At 37.9% G+C, this 22,352-nt stretch overlaps 1 protein-coding gene across 1 annotated transcript; it reads right to left on the bottom strand.

Moving 5' to 3' along the window:
* LOC122657920 (receptor-like protein kinase) lies at positions 1 to 3,559 on the bottom strand. Its single transcript, XM_043852720.1, has 2 exons — positions 577 to 3,559; positions 1 to 416 (listed from the first exon to the last, which is right to left on the bottom strand). Exons 1-2 carry the CDS (start codon positions 3,542 to 3,544, stop codon positions 46 to 48), a joined length of 3,339 nt encoding a protein of 1,112 aa, XP_043708655.1. The 5' UTR covers positions 3,545 to 3,559; the 3' UTR covers positions 1 to 45.
* Positions 3,560 to 22,352: the final 18,793 nt, after the last annotated feature.

Below are 22,352 nucleotides of genomic sequence, written 5' to 3'. Positions count from 1 at the left end.
TCTTTCCCTATACTCCTCCACCATCAACTATCTATTACATGATAGTTAGATTTGTGAATTATAGTGTTTGAACTTATCCCGACCATGATGAGCTTTTGCACCTATCAGCTGTTTCACCACATCTTTAATCCGCGGTCTGTCACTTGGCTGCTTTGATGTACATTTCAAACCCACCAGGAGCAAATCAATTACTTCGTCCATGACAGTTGAATCCATGATTTCTTCCATTAGACTAGGATCCACAATTCCTTGGATGGATTCAGTGCTGATCCAGGTTGAGCGTACCCAACTCACCAAGTCTATGCCTTCTGGTAATGAAGTATCCACAGCCTTTTTGCGGGTTACCAACTCAAGCAAGACGACCCCGTAGGAGTACACATCTGCTTCCTTGCACTTTCCCATTGCATATGTAATCTCTGTCAGGCCATAACAAAGCAATTTATCAGTAAATAATAAGAAAATGGCTCTGGAAACAATTGAACAGTACAAATCAGCAAGGGCAAAACAAAGAAACAGGGACATGGATCAAAAGAAAAATATAAAATGGGAAATGGAACTATGGAAATAGCAATATACCTGGTGCAAAATATCCAATAGTGCCTGCAACTGTGGCTGACCGATTCAAAGTGGAAGAGTTATCCATGAACTTGGCAATGCCAAAATCAGAGATATGAGGCTCCATATCTGAGTCCAAAAGTATGTTGTTTGGTTTGATATCTCTGTGTACAATAGGAGGATTACAGTCGTCGTGGAGATAAGCCAATCCTTGGGCTGTTCCCAGTGCTATTCTGTAACGAACATCCCACCCAAGGATTTGAGCCGGATTGAGCTCATGTAATACATCATGAAGGCTTCTGTTCTCCAAGTACTTGTACAAGATCAATCCATACTTCTCTCTTAACCAGAACTCTTCAAATTTCACAAGATTCCGGTGCCTGATTTTCCCAATAGTTTCGATTTCTCTGATCATGCTTGCACGTGCTTCTTTCTGTTCTGCAAATGTAAACTTCTTTACAGCATAAATCTTCTCCTGATCCAACGATGCCTTGTAAACAGTCCCATGAGCTCCTCTTCCGATAATGAATCTCTCATTCAGATTCTCAGTAGCCTCCATCACCTTGTTCAGTAACAGAGATGAACCTTCATAGGTAAAGATTTCAATGTCTGATGATTCTCTTCTGCACGAGTAAAGCAAATAGCTCAACAAGAGAATCACCAGAACACAGAACAAAGATGATCCAAGAGCTATCATTGCAATCTTTACTTTACTAAGGCCTTTCTTACAATCACTTGACTGATGACATGGACTTAAAATGTTATGACCACAAGATCCAGCACTACTCAGATGACAATTAACACAAAGGCCAGGATTCCCCGAGAATGAAGATGGAGAAGAACCCAGCAACTTCATCAATGCGTCCGGTATTGGACCGGTGAAGAGATTATACGAGACATTAATCTCAGTTAGTGACTGTAGTTGATTAAGTGTGGCTAAACTTCCTGTCAGATTGTTGTAAGAAATATCCAATCTTTCTAGCATAGTCAACTTCCCCATCTCTGATGGAATTTGCCCAGTCAATCCATTACCACTGAGATTCAAAGCAATGTTCAGACTCCGCAGTTCTCCAATTGATGGTGGAATATTTCCTCCCAGCAGATTTCCCCCAATCTGCAGTTCCAAAAGTTTATCAAATTCTGACAAGAAATCTGGAATTCCCCCAGTGAACCGATTTGCTCCCAAAATCAAAATTTTTAATTCTGTTAGGTTCCTCATACTCTGGGGAATCGAACCATTCAATGAGTTGGAACCTACATCCAGATGATACAGTTTGACACAGTTTGAGATATCCTGAGGAAATGGGCCTTGCAAATGGTTATAGGAGAGGCTCAAACGCTCCAAAGCCACAAGGTTTCCTAGATCTTGAGGTATAGGCCCTGTCAACTTATTCTGAGACAAGTTAATTGATGTAAGATTTGTACAATTCCCCAAGCTTGAAGGAATTGTCCCATTTATATTATTTCCACTCATGTCCATGAATAAGAGGTTTGGGTTTTCTATGAAATGTGGAAGAGAGCCAGTGAGACTGTTTTCTTTGAGAATCAACCTTCTCAAGGTCGGACAGCTTCCAACATCTGCAGGTATGCTACCGTGCAGTAGATTGACACCCATGGTCAAGAGTTGCAATTGTTTCCCAAAGCAAAGGTTTGGTGGGATTTCACCAGAAAACAAATTGTTAGTGAAATCCAATTGCAATAAGCTACTGTTGATCCCCAAGGTTGAGGGAATGACTCCAGAAAACTTGTTGAACAATGAAATGTTTCTCAGGTTTCGAAGTTCAGTCATCTCCAATGGTAATTCCCCAGACAAATTGTTGTTATAAACATGGAAAACCTCAAGGGTTGGAATCGTCCAAATGCTTGTTGGAATCTCTCCAGTCAAATGGTTGGTGTACAACTGAAGCTGCTTTAAGCTTTTCAACATCCCCAGTTCACTTGGAATTTCTCCTTTGAGCTGATTTTCCTTCAACATTAATTCTTCCAAGGATTTACAGTTCCCAAGCTCAGGCGGTATTTTCCCTGACAATTGGTTTCCAGAAAGGTATAGAAGCGTAAGCTCCGTCAATAAACCAAGGGAAGACGGAATATGCCCTGTTAAACCATCACTGACAGCAGCAAAGATCGTCAAGCCACTGCAGTTGCCCAAGCCTGAAGGGATTTCTCCACTAAACTGGTTGTCAGATAAAACCAACACACTCAATCTCTTACAATGACCCAAACCCAATGGAATCCTACCATTTAAACTGTTTGTTTCCACATACAAATTAACGAGGTTCTCAAGGTTGTTCAGACTGTCGGGCAAAATTCCAACCAATTTGTTGTCATTCAGATAAAGATCTTCCAGTTTAGTGCAGTTCCCAACAGAGGGAGGTATAGTTCCCGATAACTGATTACTATTCAACCATAGAGACACAAGCTCAGTTGCATTTCCTACATTCGACGGGATTGAACCATTGAACCCATTGTTGTTTAGGAATACAGTTTCCAAATTTGGAAATTGGAACAAGAATTCAGGTATCTCTCCTCTCAGAGAATTCTGATAAAGGGAGAAATATGACAAATTCCTCAACATTTCCCAGCTTCCTGGTATTTCCCCAGTGAACACATTTGATGAAAGTTTCAAATATTCGACAGATCTACAGCTCTCTAATTCTGCTGGTAGTGAACCTGAGAAATTATTGACGCTAATATCAATTATCTTTAGGTACCTTAGACGGCCAATATCAGGTCCCAATGTACCAGAAATCCCCAGACTTGACAAGTTCAAGGAGATTACGTTGTGTGTAGGGTCACACTCTATTCCTTGCCAGTAACAGGGAGTGGAATCGGATGATTTCCAGCTCGAATTGATCGATGGAGGGACTGACATGTTATTGAGTAGAGAAAACAGAGCTTCCCCATCGGAACTCAAAGCAGAGACATAATAGATACAAGTACAAACAATAACAGAGATAAACAAGTAGAAAAACTTGAAAACCGCTTCCATTGTTACTTAAACACAGCCTGAAACTCACTGGGAACTCATCCAAAGATGGATTCTTACCTAAATGGTTGAAACTCGAACTGAAGAACACGAAGCAGCTACAGAGCTCTGTTTACGAACTTGATACCGGATAAAATTCCTAGCTCTCTAAGAACCTGAAACTCAATGTAAACTCATCGACAAGTAGAAATTCAAGATCACCCAGGAAGCTAGAACAAAGAATAGGAACCACTGAGACAGAGAACCAGTGATAGCTGAAACTCGAATCTGAAGACCACGAAGCAGCTTCAATGCAGGTAGAAACTCGAATCTGGAGAACAGGAAGCAGAATCAGTGATAACCCAGATTTCACCCAGATGAAATCTGTGAGCACTCAGATCTGGACTTGAAACCCGGGAAGGTAAAACGAAGAATAGGAACCAGTGATAACCCAGAAGAAATCTGTGAGATTGTTATATGAACCCCACTGTCCCAGTCACATTCGCATTCAATATCCGAATTTCCAAACATTCTCTCGGCGTTCACACCAGATCCTTACAGAGTTTAGAATATATTTATTGCTCTTTGAAACATTTTCGGTGGTGGGTTCGTCTGAATTCGAGAATTTCAGAGACCAGATTTGCTTTTGACTTCTTCAATTCTGCTTGAAGTCAAAAAAAACGCTGAGAGGGAATCTCCCCTCAGGACCTCGGTCCCTCTTTTGGTCTATTATTATTATTTTTTAAATTAATATTGTCTATTCTCGGTTTTTCTGTCTGGTTATTATCATGGTAGTAGTGTAGTACTTTGTAGTGCACGGTATCGGCTTGGATTTGATTGTATCCGCAATCTTGGCCTTAATATTCTTAAAAAATTAGAATTTATGGAAAAAATTACTTTTGATCTATACCATATGATCGATATGAGATCGGCGAGGTATAATTATCAGTGTCAACCGATACTGATTCAGATCACTGGATACCTAAAACTAAGGTTGTCAAAATCGAATAGAACTACATACACCGAAATCATGAAACCATTTAATAAATGTTCAATTTTTATTTAAAAATTGAGATCGTTTAATTAAACAATTTAACCGAATCAAAGCATTTAAGTCAAATGATAAACCGTTTAGAAACAAAACAAATATTAATAATATGTTATAGTAATAATTAAGCATTAATAATAACAATAAATAATTAGTACATATGTAATAGACTAATAGTATTTAAAGAAAACATATAAGAATTCAATCCATAGTTCCATTTTAAGAAAAGTATTAAAAGAGATATAATGGAAAATAACAGTTTGAATAAAAATAAAACCTTATAAAATCGTTTAAAACTGATTAAACTGAAACTGTAAACGATTTCGATGTCGATTTCGATTTCAATATGTGAAAACGTTTATAAAACGGTTCATTTTAATTTTATCTAAAAAAATTGCCCCAAACCAATACCCTAACATAACCGTTTAACACCCTTACCTAAAACCATGCTAGTTATGTGCTAACTACTAAAGAGATACAAAGCAGTACGGAGGGAGTTATGTGCTCTTCAAGATTTTACTGTTGATGTAATCATGATAGCACCCAAGGGCGTAGATTAGATTAGATTATGTAAACATTCCACTGAAAGCTGTGACCGTTTGATCAGGAAGTAATGGAGATGGGAGATGATTGGCCCTTTTAATTAAATTCTCGCTAATGCTCACCTAGTCTGTCATCTTATAAGGATTAAAAAAAAAAAAAAAAACTCACCAACTGTCATTTTAAAATGTTCCATATACCAAAAGGATTGGTTTGTACTCTCTTATAGTCTTATTGGTATTAAGGAAATGCCCAAGGAATCCATCTACCTTGGTAAAAATCTGTGTCATTCTCGTTCAAAGGTGAAGGATTTGAATTACATTGTTAAGAGAATGAATAATAGACTTTCATCTTGAAAATCTAACCAAGTATCTTTTGCAGGTCTTAAGGTGTTCATTCAATCTATGCTTAGCTCAATTCCTATTTATTTAATGTCATGTTTATTAATTCCTATTAAAATTTACAAGAGCATTGATTCCATTTGCCTTAATTTTTGGAATGGTATTTTTGAATCAGGTAAAAAAAAGCCTTTAACTCATATTGGGACAAGATTTGCTTCCCTTCTTCATTAGGAGGGTTAGGTATTCCAAAAGCAAATATCCATAATAAAGCTCCTATCCTGAAATTAGGGTTAGAGATTCATACTGATCAAAGCAAAGTACTTCCCAACCATTCCTTTTTCGATCCTAAGGTCCAGTTGAAGAACGGCTCTTGGTCATGGAATAGTCTTATCCAAGTCTCCCCCATACACAAATCAATTGTAATTCGCAATAATGGAAATGGTAGTTCGACGTTTTTTAGGACTGACCCATGGATGACCTCTATCCCTGGGCACTGCCTTTCTCTTTTGGCCTTTGACTATGACACAAAGGACCTTGTTTGCAAGTTTACGCTAGATAATCACAGGAATTTTTATGCAGTCCCCCACTCTCTCCATTCTATTATTACCTCAACTTGCTCTAACATTACCCTCTCTAATGAGGCTGATAGCTGGAGGTGCTCCTTGTCCAAGAATGGTATTTTCTCTACCAAACTCTTGTTTTTTTAAGATCTTTAAGACTGGCTAAAACTTCAAGAAGATCTATGTGGTGGCATTTTCTATGGAAACAGTGTAAATTGGTGTGGCCTACATGCCGCATCAGCATTAGGTAGTGAGGATTGGGAAAATGTCTAATTGATAACTACTTTAATGGGAGGGGTTATCATGTAGACTACTTATTTAAAGAGTGATAGGTCCCAAGTTTTGGGTTATGAGTATTAACCCATCCATCAAAGTAGCTATTAAGAAACCCCAAAAACTAGAACCTAATTTAGAAAGTAAGCACATGCCATCGTCTGAGTTTTGCCATTGCCGGATTTGAAGAAGACAAGATGAAATTGGACTTTAGGCAATCCTTCGATCCTTCACGAAGAAGTAAGTCTGCGTTGTCTCCATTATGTTTCTTACAAACTTCCCATTCATCCTAAGTTTAAAATATTTTTTTTAGCGTGTTTTACATGCTGGGATCCCCGTCAAAGCAATATTGTCGAAATGGACACAACTCGACTCCTATTGTGTGTTTTGTGGATCTTGTGTTGAATCCATTTGGCATCTTTTCCTTTCATGTGACTAGTCTAATCGTATTTGGGTTGCGGGTCCTGTGGGATTGAGAACCGAATATCTCTCCCACCGCTCGTTGGAACAGCTATGAATTTCCATCTACTCTAAAAAATTGCTTGATTAACACTCTCTCAGTGGTTCTTTTCAGTTTTTATTATCACGTGTTATATTATTTGGTACCTTAAGAACAAGATGGTGGAGGGGCTTTTTAATTTGGCCCTGGGTGGGTTCTTCTCAACACCTCCCCATGGCTGAAGGATCTGCATAGTCCCCATCCCCTTCTTTTCCCGATGATGTATTAAAACAGGGTATGCTTGGTGACTCTATCTCTAACTATGTTAACTCCTTGCCTATATTACACTATCCTATCTTGATATACGCAAGAGATATTAACTCTATATTGAGTAGATCTAATTGGACTTACAACATTTTGTCTTGATGGCTAAAGGTATTTTGGACTCTGAAATTTTAAAACCAGACATTACCAGCTTGGCAAAGGGCCTTGATCGAGCGAACCAGATGGGGTATAAAATCAAGGAGATTTGGTGTGGTATGGCGGAGCTTCTCAAAGTTCTTCCCACCTTGCCTAAAATTAATTGGCCATAGCATCTTGTTCCAGTTCTTTTAAAGATCGTAAATGAAGTTACAGGGAGCTTAGCCCACTGATTCGAACTTGTCTCCTAAAAAATAACTAAGAGGCTAAGGCTCTACAGGTGCAAATTAGCAGACTAAGGCTCTATAGGTGCACGTTAGAAGGTTTGTAGTTAGGTTTTGTTTTTCTATGGATGATCCTCCACTCGCCAGGGAGGATCTCCTTCTGGACCTTCCCTACTGGCAGTGGGGGCCAGTTTCTAGCGGCGGTACTGGTGGTAGGCCTCTCTCTTTTGCAGCCATGGTACAAGGTTTGATTGCGAAGTTTTCATATGAGAGACCTTCTATTTTCGAGATCTAGAGTTTTCTTTAATCCAATTTTCATCTTACGGCGGATGTGATTAACTCTTTTCTTGATCAAAGACATCTTCTCTTTAGGTTCTTGGAGAGATCCGACTTCGTTAAGGTGTGGCTGAAAGAATAAGTCTTCATCAAGGGTTTTCTATTTCGTTTCGCCAAGTGGACTAGTGATTTCAAATCTAGTTTAGAATTTCCAATTTTGCCAGTGTGGGTATCGTTTCCAAATCTCCCGATGAATCTGTACCAGGGGAACTTCTTTCTTTCGGTAGCTAGCACGGTGGGTAGGGTTTTGAAGGTGGATAGTGCGACAATTGGGTGCACCAAAACAGTGGCGGCAAGGGCATGTATGGAGGTTGATCTTTGCAAAGAACATCCTTATCGTATTTGGATTGGTTATGATAGTTCAGGATTTTTCTAGAAAGTGGTTTATAAACGTTTGCCATCGTTCAACATGGGTTGTTCAAAGTTAGGGAATTCCCTTAATGAATATTGTAAAAAGGTGCATGAAGCGAGATAGGAGCAGCCGAGGGTTAGTGAGCCTACTCCCATGAATGATAACCTGTTGGCAGAAGTTGGGATTGTTGAGTCGACAAATCTGAGAGCTCCGGTAGAAACAACTGAGGTTGCGAATGGTGCATCAGGGAGCGATGTAGACTATTGTTGATGGTAAAGATATTATTGTTGGGGGATTGAGGACCCTCCCACGTGCAATGGGGAGTCAAAATTCATCCTTGGTATTTCATGATAGGTATTTGGTTCATGAAGCAAACAATCAGCCTTTGATAGAGTTGGAGGAGGTTCCCAATTCTTATGTGGTTCTTACTAATGTTAGTGCCCAAGGCCTGCGACCTCTAATAGTGTCTGACGCCCGACAGGGAGGATTCCATACAGCTATGGATGGCATTAAGGAGGTTATGTTAGAGGGGGTAGAGAATTACTCGGATGAAGGATCTAGTACAGAGGATGAAGACTCTGACGATGAGGAAGAAGAGGAAGATGTAGATGGTGTAAATTCACCTAGAGGGGGGGGGGGGGTGAATAGGGGAAGCTAGTGGAAATAATGCGAAAATAAAACAATTAATAAAACTAAGCAAGTAAATTGCAAAAGTAACACAATCGTTTATAGTGATTCGGCCAATTATGCCTACGTCCACTCCTCTCACCTTAGAGAGAATTCCACTAATAAGAATCTTGAGAATGAACAAGAGAACTCGTACAACTCTTGATTAGGAGCAAGAGGTCTCACACCACCAACTACTCTTGATTGACGAGCAAGAGGACTTAACACAATTAACTACTCTTGATTTCGAGCAAGAGGACTCACAACATATAATAAAAAGAACTTTACTAAGTAAGGATTACCTCAACCTTAGTGAATGTGTAGCTAACTTCCACTTTGAAGCTTCAATGCTATGTGAATATAATTAACTAGAGAGGGAAGTGAACTTGAATGCTTTGATGAATGAATGCTTCAACACTTTGAATGTTCAAGTTCGAATGCCTTTGCGATGCTTTTGATTAGTCTTAATTGATTATCATTAGTCCAAATGAGCTTACCTATTTATAGGCAAAGGTGCTCAAAGTATCTAAGGTTCATTACCATTTTAGGATATAATTCTGTCCTAATCCGGTATGCCATTTTCCAATTCGGTATGCCAGATCATGGAATCTATCCGTTGTCATACTGCTAATTCCCAACAGACATATTGCAATTCGGTATGCTGGATCCTATTCGGTATGCCGGATCAGATGTAGCACATTCCGGATGCTCTCTGTGAGCAAACCCTGAGATTGCAAATAAACAGGTCAAGATGGATTCGGCATGCCGGATTAGGATTCGGTATGCCGGATCAGCTGATTTTGCTGAAAATGGCTAAGTCCATGTTTGGACAAGTGTGGGGCCATTAGCTTAGGTTAGGTCCATGTAAAAACACCTCGTAGGGTCACTCTACATGTATGCATGCGTGAGTGTGTGCATTACAAATGGACTTAAACTTTAACTACATCTTAATACAAAAACATTGAACACATGCTTATAAAAACTGTTGTATTTGAGATGCTTGATCATGGATTTTGAACATAGTCCTTCTCTCAGTCTTTTTCTTCACACCATACTTTGATACTTTGTTTAGATTCAATAATGTTGTGAAAGCTCCCCCTTACTTGATGTTTATTTCTTGTAAGGTCTCTATACAGTAAAACACAAGTTAGTTCAACTAACTTATTTGTTATCATTAAAACCATATAAGGTGATGTGTGGATTTTACCCCAACAATCTCCCCCTTTTTGATGATGATAAATAACTTAGTACCAAATATTATAATATCAAGATAGTATCAAGAAACACACAATTTGTATTAATGAAAGACTTGCATTGACTTAATTGAAATGAAAATGTTTACATAGCATTAGCAAAACATAGTCAAACATAAATCTAAATTCAAATTCAAAACCCAATTTCTCTCTCCCTTTGGCATTATTGAAAAGGGACAAAGGAGGAAATAACAATAAAGATCACTCCGGATGGACAGTTGGATCTTGAGATGACATCCCCCAAAATGGAGGGATAGAGGGAATAACTCCTTGAGGTGCAACACCATGAGAGGCACCGGCTTGAGGAGTAGCTCCCGGTGTGTCAAATGGTAGATGTCCAAGATTGAGAAACAAAGATTGAATTGCTGTAAGTATGCTCGCTTGTGTAGAATTAAGGGAATCAAAACCGGTCTTCATCTCTTGGCGGAGAGTGGAAACATCGGCTTGAAGGTGTTGTTGTCCCATTTCAAGTTCCACCAACCGAGTGTTTGCTTCATCCATATACTCATGAATGTTGGAGATCCAATCTTGATACGCATCCGGTATAAAGCGTTGTTGACGTTGTTGACATCTGGGTGGAACATCTTCTTCATCGTCTGATTCCGCAAGAGGATCCGGAATATTGAGATTGTGAAAAGAAATTCTAGAGATAGGCTGTGAAGTTTCAGATGATTCCACTTCACAAGAGAGATCAATGTCAAAGTGATTGAAGATAATAGTGAGAAGACGACTATAAGGAAGATTGGTCTTCCAAGATGGCTTGGCAATATGTTCCATGTAACGCATCATGAAGTAAGGAAAGCACATTTGATTGTCGGTGAAGACACAATAAGTTAGGTATGCTTGTGGAGTCAAGCACTTGCTCCGGTCTCCTCCTCTTGGAATAAGATTATGTTGAATAATATAAGATATGACATGAGGAATCATCTTGAGGCGACCAATCGGAACAGAAGTTTCATTTCCTTGATATTCAGTGAGAATGTTGGAATAGATGTCTTCATGATTGACTATTTCACCAAAATTGGAGTACTTTGGGTTCCAATAGATGCAAGGTCCGGTATTAGGAACTTGAAGCAATGAAGCAAGATCATCAAGTGAGAGTTCAATGGTGACGCCATTGACAAAAGAAGTGAGTTTCAACTCTTCGGCCATCCCACTAAAGCGGAGATTGTTGTAAAAATAGCGAACAAGGGTGGGGTAGCAAATCTCCGGAGGGTGAAGAAGAGATTCCCATCCTAGAGTAGATCTTGGAGATGAATACCTTCAAATGAAGCGGTGTCAACGGAACGACCTTCTTCAATTTTTCTTGAAGCGAACAACGGCCAAGTAGCAAGAAACTCTTGAGAAGGAAAGTGTTGAATGGGCTGATTTTTATGATGAGAGGCTCCTTGAGATCGAGAAGAAGCTCCCCGAATAGGGGTAAATCGTCCTCCTCCTCGCCGTCCACATTTGGAGGTAGATTCTTCTCCGGTCATAGGTGCTTTTCCTCTTTGACTCATATTGAATAATAGTGAAGAATATGAGAGAGAGAGTGTGTAAATTTGAGTATTGGAGTAAATCACACTTGCGTGGGGGTTAATAATAGATGAATAGTGAAAGGTAATGCCAAGAGAGGTGAAAAAGTGGGGTAAATATAGGCACAAAATAGTCTGCCAATGGCTAGAAAAACAGTCACTGGACCTGATTCGGTATGCAGAATCAAGATCCGGTATATCGTTTCCTGGCCAACGGCTACAAATGGCTAGAAATTTAAACTGATTCGGTATGCCGAATCCGATAAAATAGAAAAAATTACATCTGAAAGTAAATAACCACTGAGTGATTCGGTATGCCGAATTTGGAATCGGTATGCCGAATCGGCTGTTTCAGCAACAAAATTCATTTTTCAAGCAAAATTCACTTTCAATACATGAACAACCAAACTTTAATCAAAGGGATTGCATAACCCAAGGTCTCTTCTAAGAGAGCAGAACCTCTCTTCACTCAAGGGTTTGGTGAAGATGTCCGCAAGCTACTTCTTGGTCTCAATATAATCAAGACGAATTTCACCTCTTTGAGCATTATCACGTAGGAAGTGATGACGGATATCAATATGTTTAGCTCGAGAGTGTAAAATCGGATTTTTACTGAGATTAATAGCACTGGTGTTATCACATTGAATTGAGGAAGTATCAAACTTAACCCCATAGTCTTGGAGAGTTTGCCTCATCCATAACACTTGTGCACAACATTGTCCAGCAGCGATGTATTCAGCTTCAGTGGTAGATAGAGCGACTGAATTTTGCTTCTTACTAAACCACGAAACTAAGCATGATCCAAGAAAGTGACAAGTACCACTTGTACTTTTCTGATCAACATGACACCCAGCAAAGTCGGCGTCAGAGAAACTAATAAGATCAAAGTCATTGTCCAAAGGGTACCATAAGCCAATGCTTGGAGTTCCTTTTAAGTACTTAAAGATTCTCTTTACAGTACTCAAATGGGATTGCAAAGGTTGGGCTTGAAACCTAGCACAAGCACAGACACTAAACATTATGTCCGGTCTACTAGCCGTTAGGTAGAGTAAGCTACCTATCATGCCTCTATACTTAGTTGGGTCAACTGGGATTCCATCTTCATCCTTAGACAGAGTTATAGATGTGCTCATTGGAGTACTGGATGACTTCTGTCCATTGATGTCAAACTTCTTTAACAGTTCTATAAGATACTTGGTTTGACTAATGAAAATCCCATTAGGGGTCTATTTTATTTGAAGTCCTAAAAAGAAATTCAATTCACCCATAAGACTCATTTCAAATTCACTACTCATATTCTTACTAAAATCAAGACATAGAGATTCATTGGTAGAGCAAAAAATGATGTCATCTACATATATTTGAACTAGAATTATATCTTTATTTCTATGTTTCACGAAGAGAGTAGTATCTATCTTACCCATAGTAAAACCATCATCAATCAGGAATTTACTCAGCCTGTCGTACCATGCTCTTGGAGCTTGTTTCAAGCCATAGAGAGCCTTCTTCAACTTGTAGACATGGTCAGGATGCTTTGGGTCTTCAAATCCAGGTGGTTGAATGACGTGTACTTCTTCATTGATGAAGCCATTTAAAAATGCGCTCTTCACATCCATTTGATGTAACCTGAAATTCTTATGACAAACAAACGCAAGCAACATTCTAATAGATTCTAGTCTTGCTACAGGTGCATATGTCTCATCAAAGTCAATACCTTCTTATTGGTTATAGCCCTGGGCAACCAGTCTAGCCTTGTTTCTAGTAATATTACCATCTTCATCAAGTTTATTTCTAAATACCCATCTAGTTCCAATAATTTTGGTGTTAGATGGTCTTGGCACTAAGTCCCAAACTTGATTTTTTTCAAATTGATTGAGCTCTTCTTACATAGCAATTATTCAATTACTATCCAAAAGTGCTTCTTTGATATTCTTGGGTTCGATGGTAGAAATGAAGGTCACATTGGAACAAACATTTTGAATTTTACTCCTAGTTTGTATACCTTTATTAAGATTTTCAATGACAAGGTCAAAGAGGGTGGTCTTTAACAGTTCTAATTTCTTTGGGAAGTTGATATGCTTGATCATTAGGTTCATCTAGAGTGACTTTTTCAACTCTCTTCTTAATTTCAAGTACTTCATCCTCATCATCTTCTTCTAGGTCTTTATATTTTTATTTTGCCATCGATTCATCAAATTTAACATTCATAGATTCTTCCACAACTAGTATTTTTTTTATTAAAAACTCGATATGCTCTACTATTTGTGGAGTAGCCTAGAAAAATACCATCATCGACCTTTTCCTCAAACTTTCCTAAGTTGTCCTCAGTGTTAAGAATAAAACATGCACAATCAAACACTTTAACGTAATCAACTTTAGGAAGCTTATTATGGAAAAATTCATAGGGGGTCTTTAACAGAATAGGTCTTATCAAAACCCGGTTTAACACATAACACGCTGTGTGAACAGCTTCGGCCCAAAAATACTTAGGCAATGAGTACTCATTGAGCATTGTCCTAGCCGTTTCTTGGATAGTTCTATTCTTCCTTTCAACCACACCATTAGATTGTGGTGTTCTAAGAGCTGAAAAGTTATGAGTTATACCTTGTTTTCGATAAAACTCTTCAAATTCTTCTATATTGTCAAATTCACCGCCATGATCACTTTTGATAGAAGTAATCATGTAACCCTTCTGATTTTGTACTCTCTTATAAGGAGATACAAACTCTTCAAAAACATCATTTTTATGCTTGAGAAAGAGGGTCCAGGTGAAACGGGAGTAGTCATCTACAATTACAAATGTATACTTCTTACCTCCTAGGCTTGTGGTTTGGATAGGTCCAAACAAATCAAGGTGAAGTAGTTGCAAAGGTCTTGATGTAGCAACAGAATTTATAGTCTTATGAGATACCTTTGTAAGTTTACTTCTTTGATATGCTTCACATGTGTGTTGCTTATCAAAGTTCAACTTAGGTAGGTTTCTCACCAAATTTTTAGAGGATAGGGATCTAATAGTTTAAGAATTAATGTGTCTCAACTTCCTATGCCATAATATAGCATCATCAGATTTAGAAATAAGGCATGCATCAACAGAATTTACACTAAATATGCAAGTGTACACATTATTCTTCCTACAACCCTCAAGAATCACATTATCTTTTGAATCCTTAATCTCACATTTAGAGGCATTAAAATTTACATAATATCCAATGTTGCATAGTTGACTTACACTAAGTAAATTGTACTTGAGGTTATCAACTAGACTAACGTTAGAAATCACTGTACTTCCAAACTTGATCGATCCATTTTCGATAATTGTTGTTGTCTCCAAAGGATACCCATCCTCCTTTTTACTTCTTGAGCTCGGAAAACAACTTTGGGTTGGAAGTCATATGTTTTGAGCAGCCACTGTCAATATACCATTCCATGTTGCTCTACAAAACAAGAAATACTCAATAAAATTTTGGTATCCATTGAGAGTTGGGTCCATAATTGTTAGTATCATACATTCCTCTTGGTTTCCAAACCATTTGGTTATCATTTCCCTTTTGGTTCTCATACCAATTTGTGTATGATTGAGGTTTCCAAGGTCTTTGGTTTTGAGGTGCTTTATAGGGTCCTTGGTTCTTAGGTGGTATTTGTACTTTTGGTGGGGTTCTAGTTGATCTTTGCCTATTAGGATAACTTCTCCTATTTTGACCATTATAGGGTCTTTTAGGATGAAAGAAAGATTTGTCCATGTGACGACATTCCCAAATGGTATGTCCTTTCTTATTACAATTATCACAAACAACCACTTGAGAAATATTTGAGGTCTTCCTATTGAGATTGGTGTTCTTGGATTGAGAACTTTTCTTTCTAATGTAGCATTCCTCAATAAAATGTCCTCTCTTTTTGCAATAGTTGCAATACTTATTCTTCTTTACCTTCATGCTTGCTATTTTACTTAAACTTGCCTCTTTGGTTTGATTTGAACTCTTGTTCACATCATAGCCTACCCCTTCTTTGTTAAAAGGTGTTTTGGAGGCATTTTTAAGTAGAATATCAAGTGTTTTCTTACCATTTGTGAATGACTCTAGGGCTTTACACAATTTCTCATTTTCTTCTTCCAAGTTGTTCACTTGAGAAGTTAGGAATGTGTTTTGGTCTTTAAGAGTGTTGATCTCATTCAAGAGATTCTTTTTGGTGGTTGCTAGTTCCAAACTATTTTGATAGAGATCTTCAAAAGCCTCTTCTAACTCTAAAAAATATTTATCTTTATGAGATGGAGAAGTGGGGGTTACCTCATTTTGAGATTCCTCATCTTCAGTAGCCATGAGTGCGAGATTGGTTTGTTCTTCTTCATCTTGAGATACTTCATCATCTTCTTCTTCATCGCTTGAATCAAGAGTGTGTTCGGCTTTGTAGGCCTTTTTGTACTTCTTTATTTTGGGACATTCTCCCTTAAAATGTCCTATTTTCCTACACTCATAACAAACGATATCTTTGGAAGAAGAGTCAGTGGCATCTTTTGAAAGATTCTTACCTTTCTGATCTTTTGAGAACCTCCTATTGTTGAATGAGGTCTTGCCTTTATTCTTTAGGAACCTTGAGAACTTTTTGGTAAGATACGCAATTTCGTCCTCTGAAAGCTCTTCTTCATCGTCACTTATTTCATAAGACTTGAAAGCCACAACTTTCTTCTTTGGTTCCTTAGGCTCATCTTCATTGGTGTCCAGTTTGAGCTCCATTTCATGAGTTTGTAGAGATCCCAAAAGCTCATCGAGGCTCAGCTTATCTATGTCTTTGGACTCTTTGATTGTCGTAGTCTTGGGTCTCCACTCTTTTGAAAGAGATCTCAATATCTTTCGGACATTTTCTCCATTAGAATAAACTTTCCCTAAACCCTTTAGCTTGTTCACAATATTAGTAAAATGAGTAAACATTGCATAGATATCTTCATCATTTTTCATTTTGAACAATTCATACTCGTTTACAAGCATATCGATTTTAGATTGTTTGACTTCAGACGTACCTTCATAGGTAACAACTAACTTGCCAAACATCTCCTTAGCGAAGTCACACATGCAAGTTCTATTGTACTCCTTTTCTCCTAGAGCACATTGAATATAGCTTATAGCTACATAGTTGAGTTGCATCTTTCCTTTTTCAGCAGGGGTCCATTCTTCTTTGGACTTATCTATGGTATTTGGTCCATTTTCGATGACTTCCCATGCATTGATATTGTTGGTACAAACGAAGTTCTTGAAGCGATTCTTCCAATAGAAAAATCCTTTACCTTCAAAGAAGGGTGGTCGGGTAATATTGTATCCTTCAACCTTACGATTGACAGAGGATCCCATGGTCTTTAATCTTAGTTGGATTGAAAACAATCACGGTCTTGAGCTCCCGCTCTGATACCAAATGTAAATTCACCTAGAGGGGGGGTGAATAGGAGAAGCTAGTGGAAATAGTGCAAAAATAAAACAATTAATAAAACTAAGCAAGTAAATTACAAAAGTAACACAACCGTTTATAGTGGTTCGGTCAATTATGCATACGTCCACTCCTCTCACCTTAGAGAGAATTCCATTAATAAGAATCTTAAGAATGAGCAAGAGAACTCGTACAACTCTTGATTAGGAGCAAGAAGACTCACACCACCAACTACTTTTGATTGACGAGTAAGAGGACTCAACACAATTAACTACTCTTGATTTCGAGCAAGAGGATTCACAATATATAATAAAGAGAACTTTACTAAGTAATGATTACCTCAACCTTAGTGAATGTGTAGCTAACTTCCACTTTGAAGCTTCAATGCTAAGTGAATATAATTAGCTAGAGAGGGAAGTGAACTTGAATGCTTTGATGAAAGAATGCTTCAATACTTTGAATGTTCAAGTTCGAATGCCTTTGCGATGCTTTTGATTAGTCTTAATTGATTGTCATTAGTCTAAATGAGCTTACCTATTTATAGGCAAAGGTGCTCAAAGCATCTAAGGTTCATTACCATTTTAGGATATAATTCTATCCTAATCCGGTATGTCGTTTCTCAATTCGGTATGCCGGATCATGGAATCTATCCGTTGTCAAACGGCTAATTCCCAACAGACAAATTGCAATTCGGTATGCTGGATCTGATTCGGTATGCCGGATTCTCAATTCGGTATGCCGGATCAGATGTAGCACATTTTGGTTGCTCTCTGTGAGCAAACCCTAAGATTGCAAACAAACAGGTCAAGATGGATTCGACATGCCGGATCAGCTGATTTTGCTGAAAATGGCTAAGTCCATGTTTGGACAATTGTAGAGCCATTAGCTTAGGTTAGGTCCATGTAAAAACACCTCGTAGGGTCACTCTACATGTATGCATGCGTGAGTGTGTGCATTACAAATGGACTTAAACTTTAACTACATCTTAATACAAAAACATTGAACACATGCTTATAAAAACTCTTGTATTTGAGATGCTTGATCATGGTCTTTGAACATAGTCCTTCTCTCAGTCTTTTTCTTCACACCATACTTTGATACTTTGTCTAGGTTCAATAATGTTGTGAAAGCTCCCCCTTACTTGATGCTTATTTCTTGTAAGGTCTCTATACAGTAAACACAAGTTAGTTCAACTAACTTATTTGTTATCATCAAAACCATATAAGGTGATGTATGGATTTTACCCCAACAGATGGTGCTTTTGAAATTGCATTCATTTCTGGTGCATATTCGCACGGTTATTTTTTGAAATCGAGGAATAAAAAAAATTTGTTGGGGTGTCACGAGAGACGATTCCCTTTTGGTGGGTTCGATGGAAACTGTTACAGACTGAAGAGTTTTTGTGGAAGGTTTAAAGATCTTCAATGCCACCCTCAACAATTGGAGCAGAGTGACATTATCTAGATACAACGAAGACAATGATAATGCGGTGGAGCAAGATAAATTTTCTAGTTTATCTCAGGAACCCACAGGCAAGAAGGAAAGCCTTTCCACAGCCTAGAATGGTTTGGTGTAGCGATGGATTACAAGGTCTATGGGACCTGTGAGTAACTCCTTGTCCAATTTTGAATGAATCTTTTATATTGGAATATCCGTGGTATAGTAATAAGCCTTCTGCTAGGCACTTAAGATCCTTTATTGTTTCTTGTAAAATTGATATTGCTGCTATTGTGGAGCATAAAATCCCTTTCTCGAAAGCTCCAACTATTATGAGGAAAAAATCGGCATGGATGCACTATGCTTGAATGATTTAGATGGTGGAGAGAATCCAGATTTTTTTGAAAGGTTCTCTACAGGTTTAGGTCTTGGAATGTCATCCTCAATATGTCACTTTGGAATGATTTGGATGGTGGAGAGAGAATCTGGATTCGAGGGTTGTCATCTATTACATTCGTGAGGATTCCTTTTAAGAACTTTTACCTGGCTTTCGCGTGGCCATTCCCTTGCACATAATAAAGAGTGGAGAAAGTTATAGTGAAACCTTAACTCCTCACAAACTCAGCAACTTGATCCCCAGAGAAATAGTACTATTATCACATGTGATGGTTTCAGGTAAACCAGATCAGTGGATAATGTCTTGTTTTATCACTCGAATAACATCGGGTTGGTTGACCGACTTCATCGGGATAGCCTCTGCTCACTTGGTAAAATAGTCCGTGGTGACTATTATGAAGCAATGACCTTTGGTGGATGGTGAACTTATTTTCCCTATCAAATCCATGGCTCATCCTTGGAATGGCTAGGGTTTTATGATGGGATTCATTTCTGTTACTAGCACTCGTTAAATAGGGCCATGTCTTTGACACGCCTGGCACCCTATAGCATATCTGATGCAGTCCTGCATAACGGATGGCCAATAATACCCATAACGCCTAATTAGCCATCTCATCTTTGGGCCAGATTGATGAGCGCCGCAGATTCTTTCGTGTATTTTAACCATCACTAGCATGGCTTCATTCAGACCGGTGCACTTTAATAATAGCTCATCTTTCCTCGTTTGTATATGTCGTCTCCAATTAAAACATAATTTAGAGCTTTATAGCATAATCGTCGGTTGTAATTTACACTAGGATCCTTCAAATAACATATCAAGGGTGTCCTCCATTTAGGTTGGAATTCATCTAATCGGTTGATCTCAAATGTCTTTGAGTCCACAATAGAAGAAAATAATCTTTTCTGGACTTTGATAACCCTCTCATTCCAACCATCAGGAGTTTGAATCCCTGAGGCCATCTATGCAAGACAGTTGGCCACTTCATTTTCCACGCACGGCATATACTTGACCAAAACATCATTAAATCGGCTTTGCTGTTTGATAGTAAAGAATCAACATTTCGCTTTCACATTGGTATTTTCCAACTTTTTATCTTATTACTAATTGAGAATCTCCGATGATCTTATATTTCTAATCCTCGTTTCCTATGCTGTAACCAAACTATAATGATTCCTGCCCCAGCTAATTGTTTAGTTTTTGAGCCGTCAAAGATTAACTCCCAGGGAGTTAAACTTACATTACCCGCGGCCTTAGAATCAAAATTGTCAATAGGCAAAGAGGGGTGATCAGCCAAGAAATTGGCCAATGCCTAGCCTTTGACAGCCTTCTAAGGCACGTATTGCAATGTGAATTCAGTCAAGGCCAAGGCCCACTTTCTAATTCTCCCTCAAATAATTGGCTTTGTCAACATATATTTGACTATATCAGTCTGAGACAATATGTAAACAGTCGCCGATAAAGGGTAATACCTTAACTTTGTGCAAGAATGAAATAATACTAAACAAAGCTTCTCAACTGGTAGGTATTTTCTTTCAACATCGGTCAATGTTCTACAAAGGTAATACACTGCCTATTCAAAGCCCGCTTTGTTATCTTGTGCTAACAAACTTCCAATCAAATCTTCAACAGCTGTTATATACAGCTTGAGGGGAACCCCTCTTCTAGGAGGCATCAAGACTGGGGGCCTGGTCAAGTATTCTTTGATTTCCTCAAATGCACTATGATAGACTAGGTTCCAAATGAATCCTTCCTCTGATCGTAATTTTATCAGTGGCGAAAACTGTAATGCCCCCAAAACCACCCTAGCGGTTTAGGGACATTGACGGTCCACAAGATCGTTTATGTCAAGGAGATATGAATCGGAGTAGAACCAAAACACAAACACATATCTAAAATATATAGATTAAGACTTCAACTAAAATAGGGTAGTCAAACTAAGCTATTACAACTTTCAAATTAAACTTAAAATTCTTAAATAAAGGTTACAATCCCAAAATTAAATTAAACTTAAACAAATAATAAGTTCTTCTAAAATTGAAAGAAAGTGTAAAGTTTCTAATAGTAGTTGTCTTCTTCTAATCTGAACGCTTCATCCCCTTAGACCTCCTCCTCTAGTACATCCTCACATCCAGGTTTGCATTCATAAAGTTGTTCAACTGGAAAGTGATGAGGGTAAGCTTCGGAAAAAGCTTAGCAAGTAAATCCACAACAACTATACAGGTGTGAAAACATGCACAAGTAATACAAAATGTAAAGACATACAATAATGTTTATATATAAATCCGAAAAAAACAAAACAAAATGATCATAACCATATTTGCTTATCACCACTACTGTAATGAAAAGTATATATGACAACAATCAACGAAAGAGATATCGAAAGAACGTAAAATAACAAACACATTACTCCCTAATAGACTAGTGTGAGCTAGTTACCATACACTGATCAAGGCCTTCATGATAGCGGCGTATGAACTCCAGTTATGATCAACCACAACAACACTGTCCCCTCTCAACATCAAGAAACTAATGGAGAAACTAGTGACCAAACTTACCCCAGCCCTCCTGGAGAGTTTTTGATCATCACTCCTCTTCTAGTAGCCCATATAGCTCCAATAAGGGTAAGCCCGTATCTCAAAAACTCGTCAACTTATCCTTACCCCAACATATTCACCAATGTCGGTAAGGTAAACAACAAAATAACAATCAAGGGTTTACTTATAATTAAAGCTATACATTCAAGTTCGGAACTTAGGGTCATGACTCCTCAATTCCACCCTAACACATGCTATTGAAAAGAATAAAATAAAGTTTAAAAACAGTAACTTTCATCAACATATCAATACATAAAGTGAAGAACAATAATAGGGAAGATTAGGCAAAATTTTCGCAATCACTTATCTAACAATAACATCAATGAAAATTTAAAACTAAACCCTAAACAAAATCGGATTTTTATGCATCATCCAAAAACATCATGCATTAAGTTATAATCATGAAGAATCATTCATAGACCTTCATCATACTATCAACAAATAGGCATTGGATTCATTAGTCTATAAACATGACATTATAAAAAATTCTGCACACACATATGTGAATCATAAGGAAATCACCATTCCTTGCAAGCAATCATGTGTGAACAATTTAATTGAGTAAAAACATGAATGAAATATGTTTTCGGCATGATAAATCTCAATTTAAAACTAAATTCCAGATTTAAAACAATGTTTCAAAATAACTTTTATATGAAAAGAAAATATCAAGTATGATGGTTGAAGATCTACTCACTTTATGTGAATCGACTAAGGTTTCTATAAGTGGCCTCAAATCAATGCTTCAATAATGTTGATATATGTCTTCCTAATTCAGAACCACTTTAATGGAGTCCTATGATTAAGGTAATGATGAAATCAACATCACTATATTGCATAAACTCGGATTTGGGAAACACAGAATTTTGATAGAATGACCTACCTTCAGTAAATCAGCGATATCTCTCTACTCCGATCTCCGTTTGGGTTGATTCAATTTGGGTTACGAAGCTAAGAGATGAGGCTACGTTTTATTTTGAAATAGAATTTTTCCAATTCGACTCCAAAAAGGATCGAAATTGG

The sequence above is a fragment of the Telopea speciosissima genome, chromosome 1 (genome assembly GCF_018873765.1).
Source record: "Telopea speciosissima isolate NSW1024214 ecotype Mountain lineage chromosome 1, Tspe_v1, whole genome shotgun sequence".
Lineage (NCBI taxonomy): Eukaryota > Viridiplantae > Streptophyta > Magnoliopsida > Proteales > Proteaceae > Telopea > Telopea speciosissima.
The sequence above is the reverse complement of the archived record's forward strand: the minus strand, read 5'-3'. Positions and strand labels throughout refer to the sequence as shown.

Coding starts and splice junctions, on each gene's coding strand:
- LOC122657920 (XM_043852720.1), bottom strand. CDS start 3,544: ATGGAAGCGGTTTTCAAGTTTTTCTACTTGTTTATCTCTGTTATTGTT. Junction 417..576: donor TATTGGATATTTTGCACCAG/GTATATTGCTAT, acceptor ATGGCCTGACAG/AGATTACATATGCAATGGGA.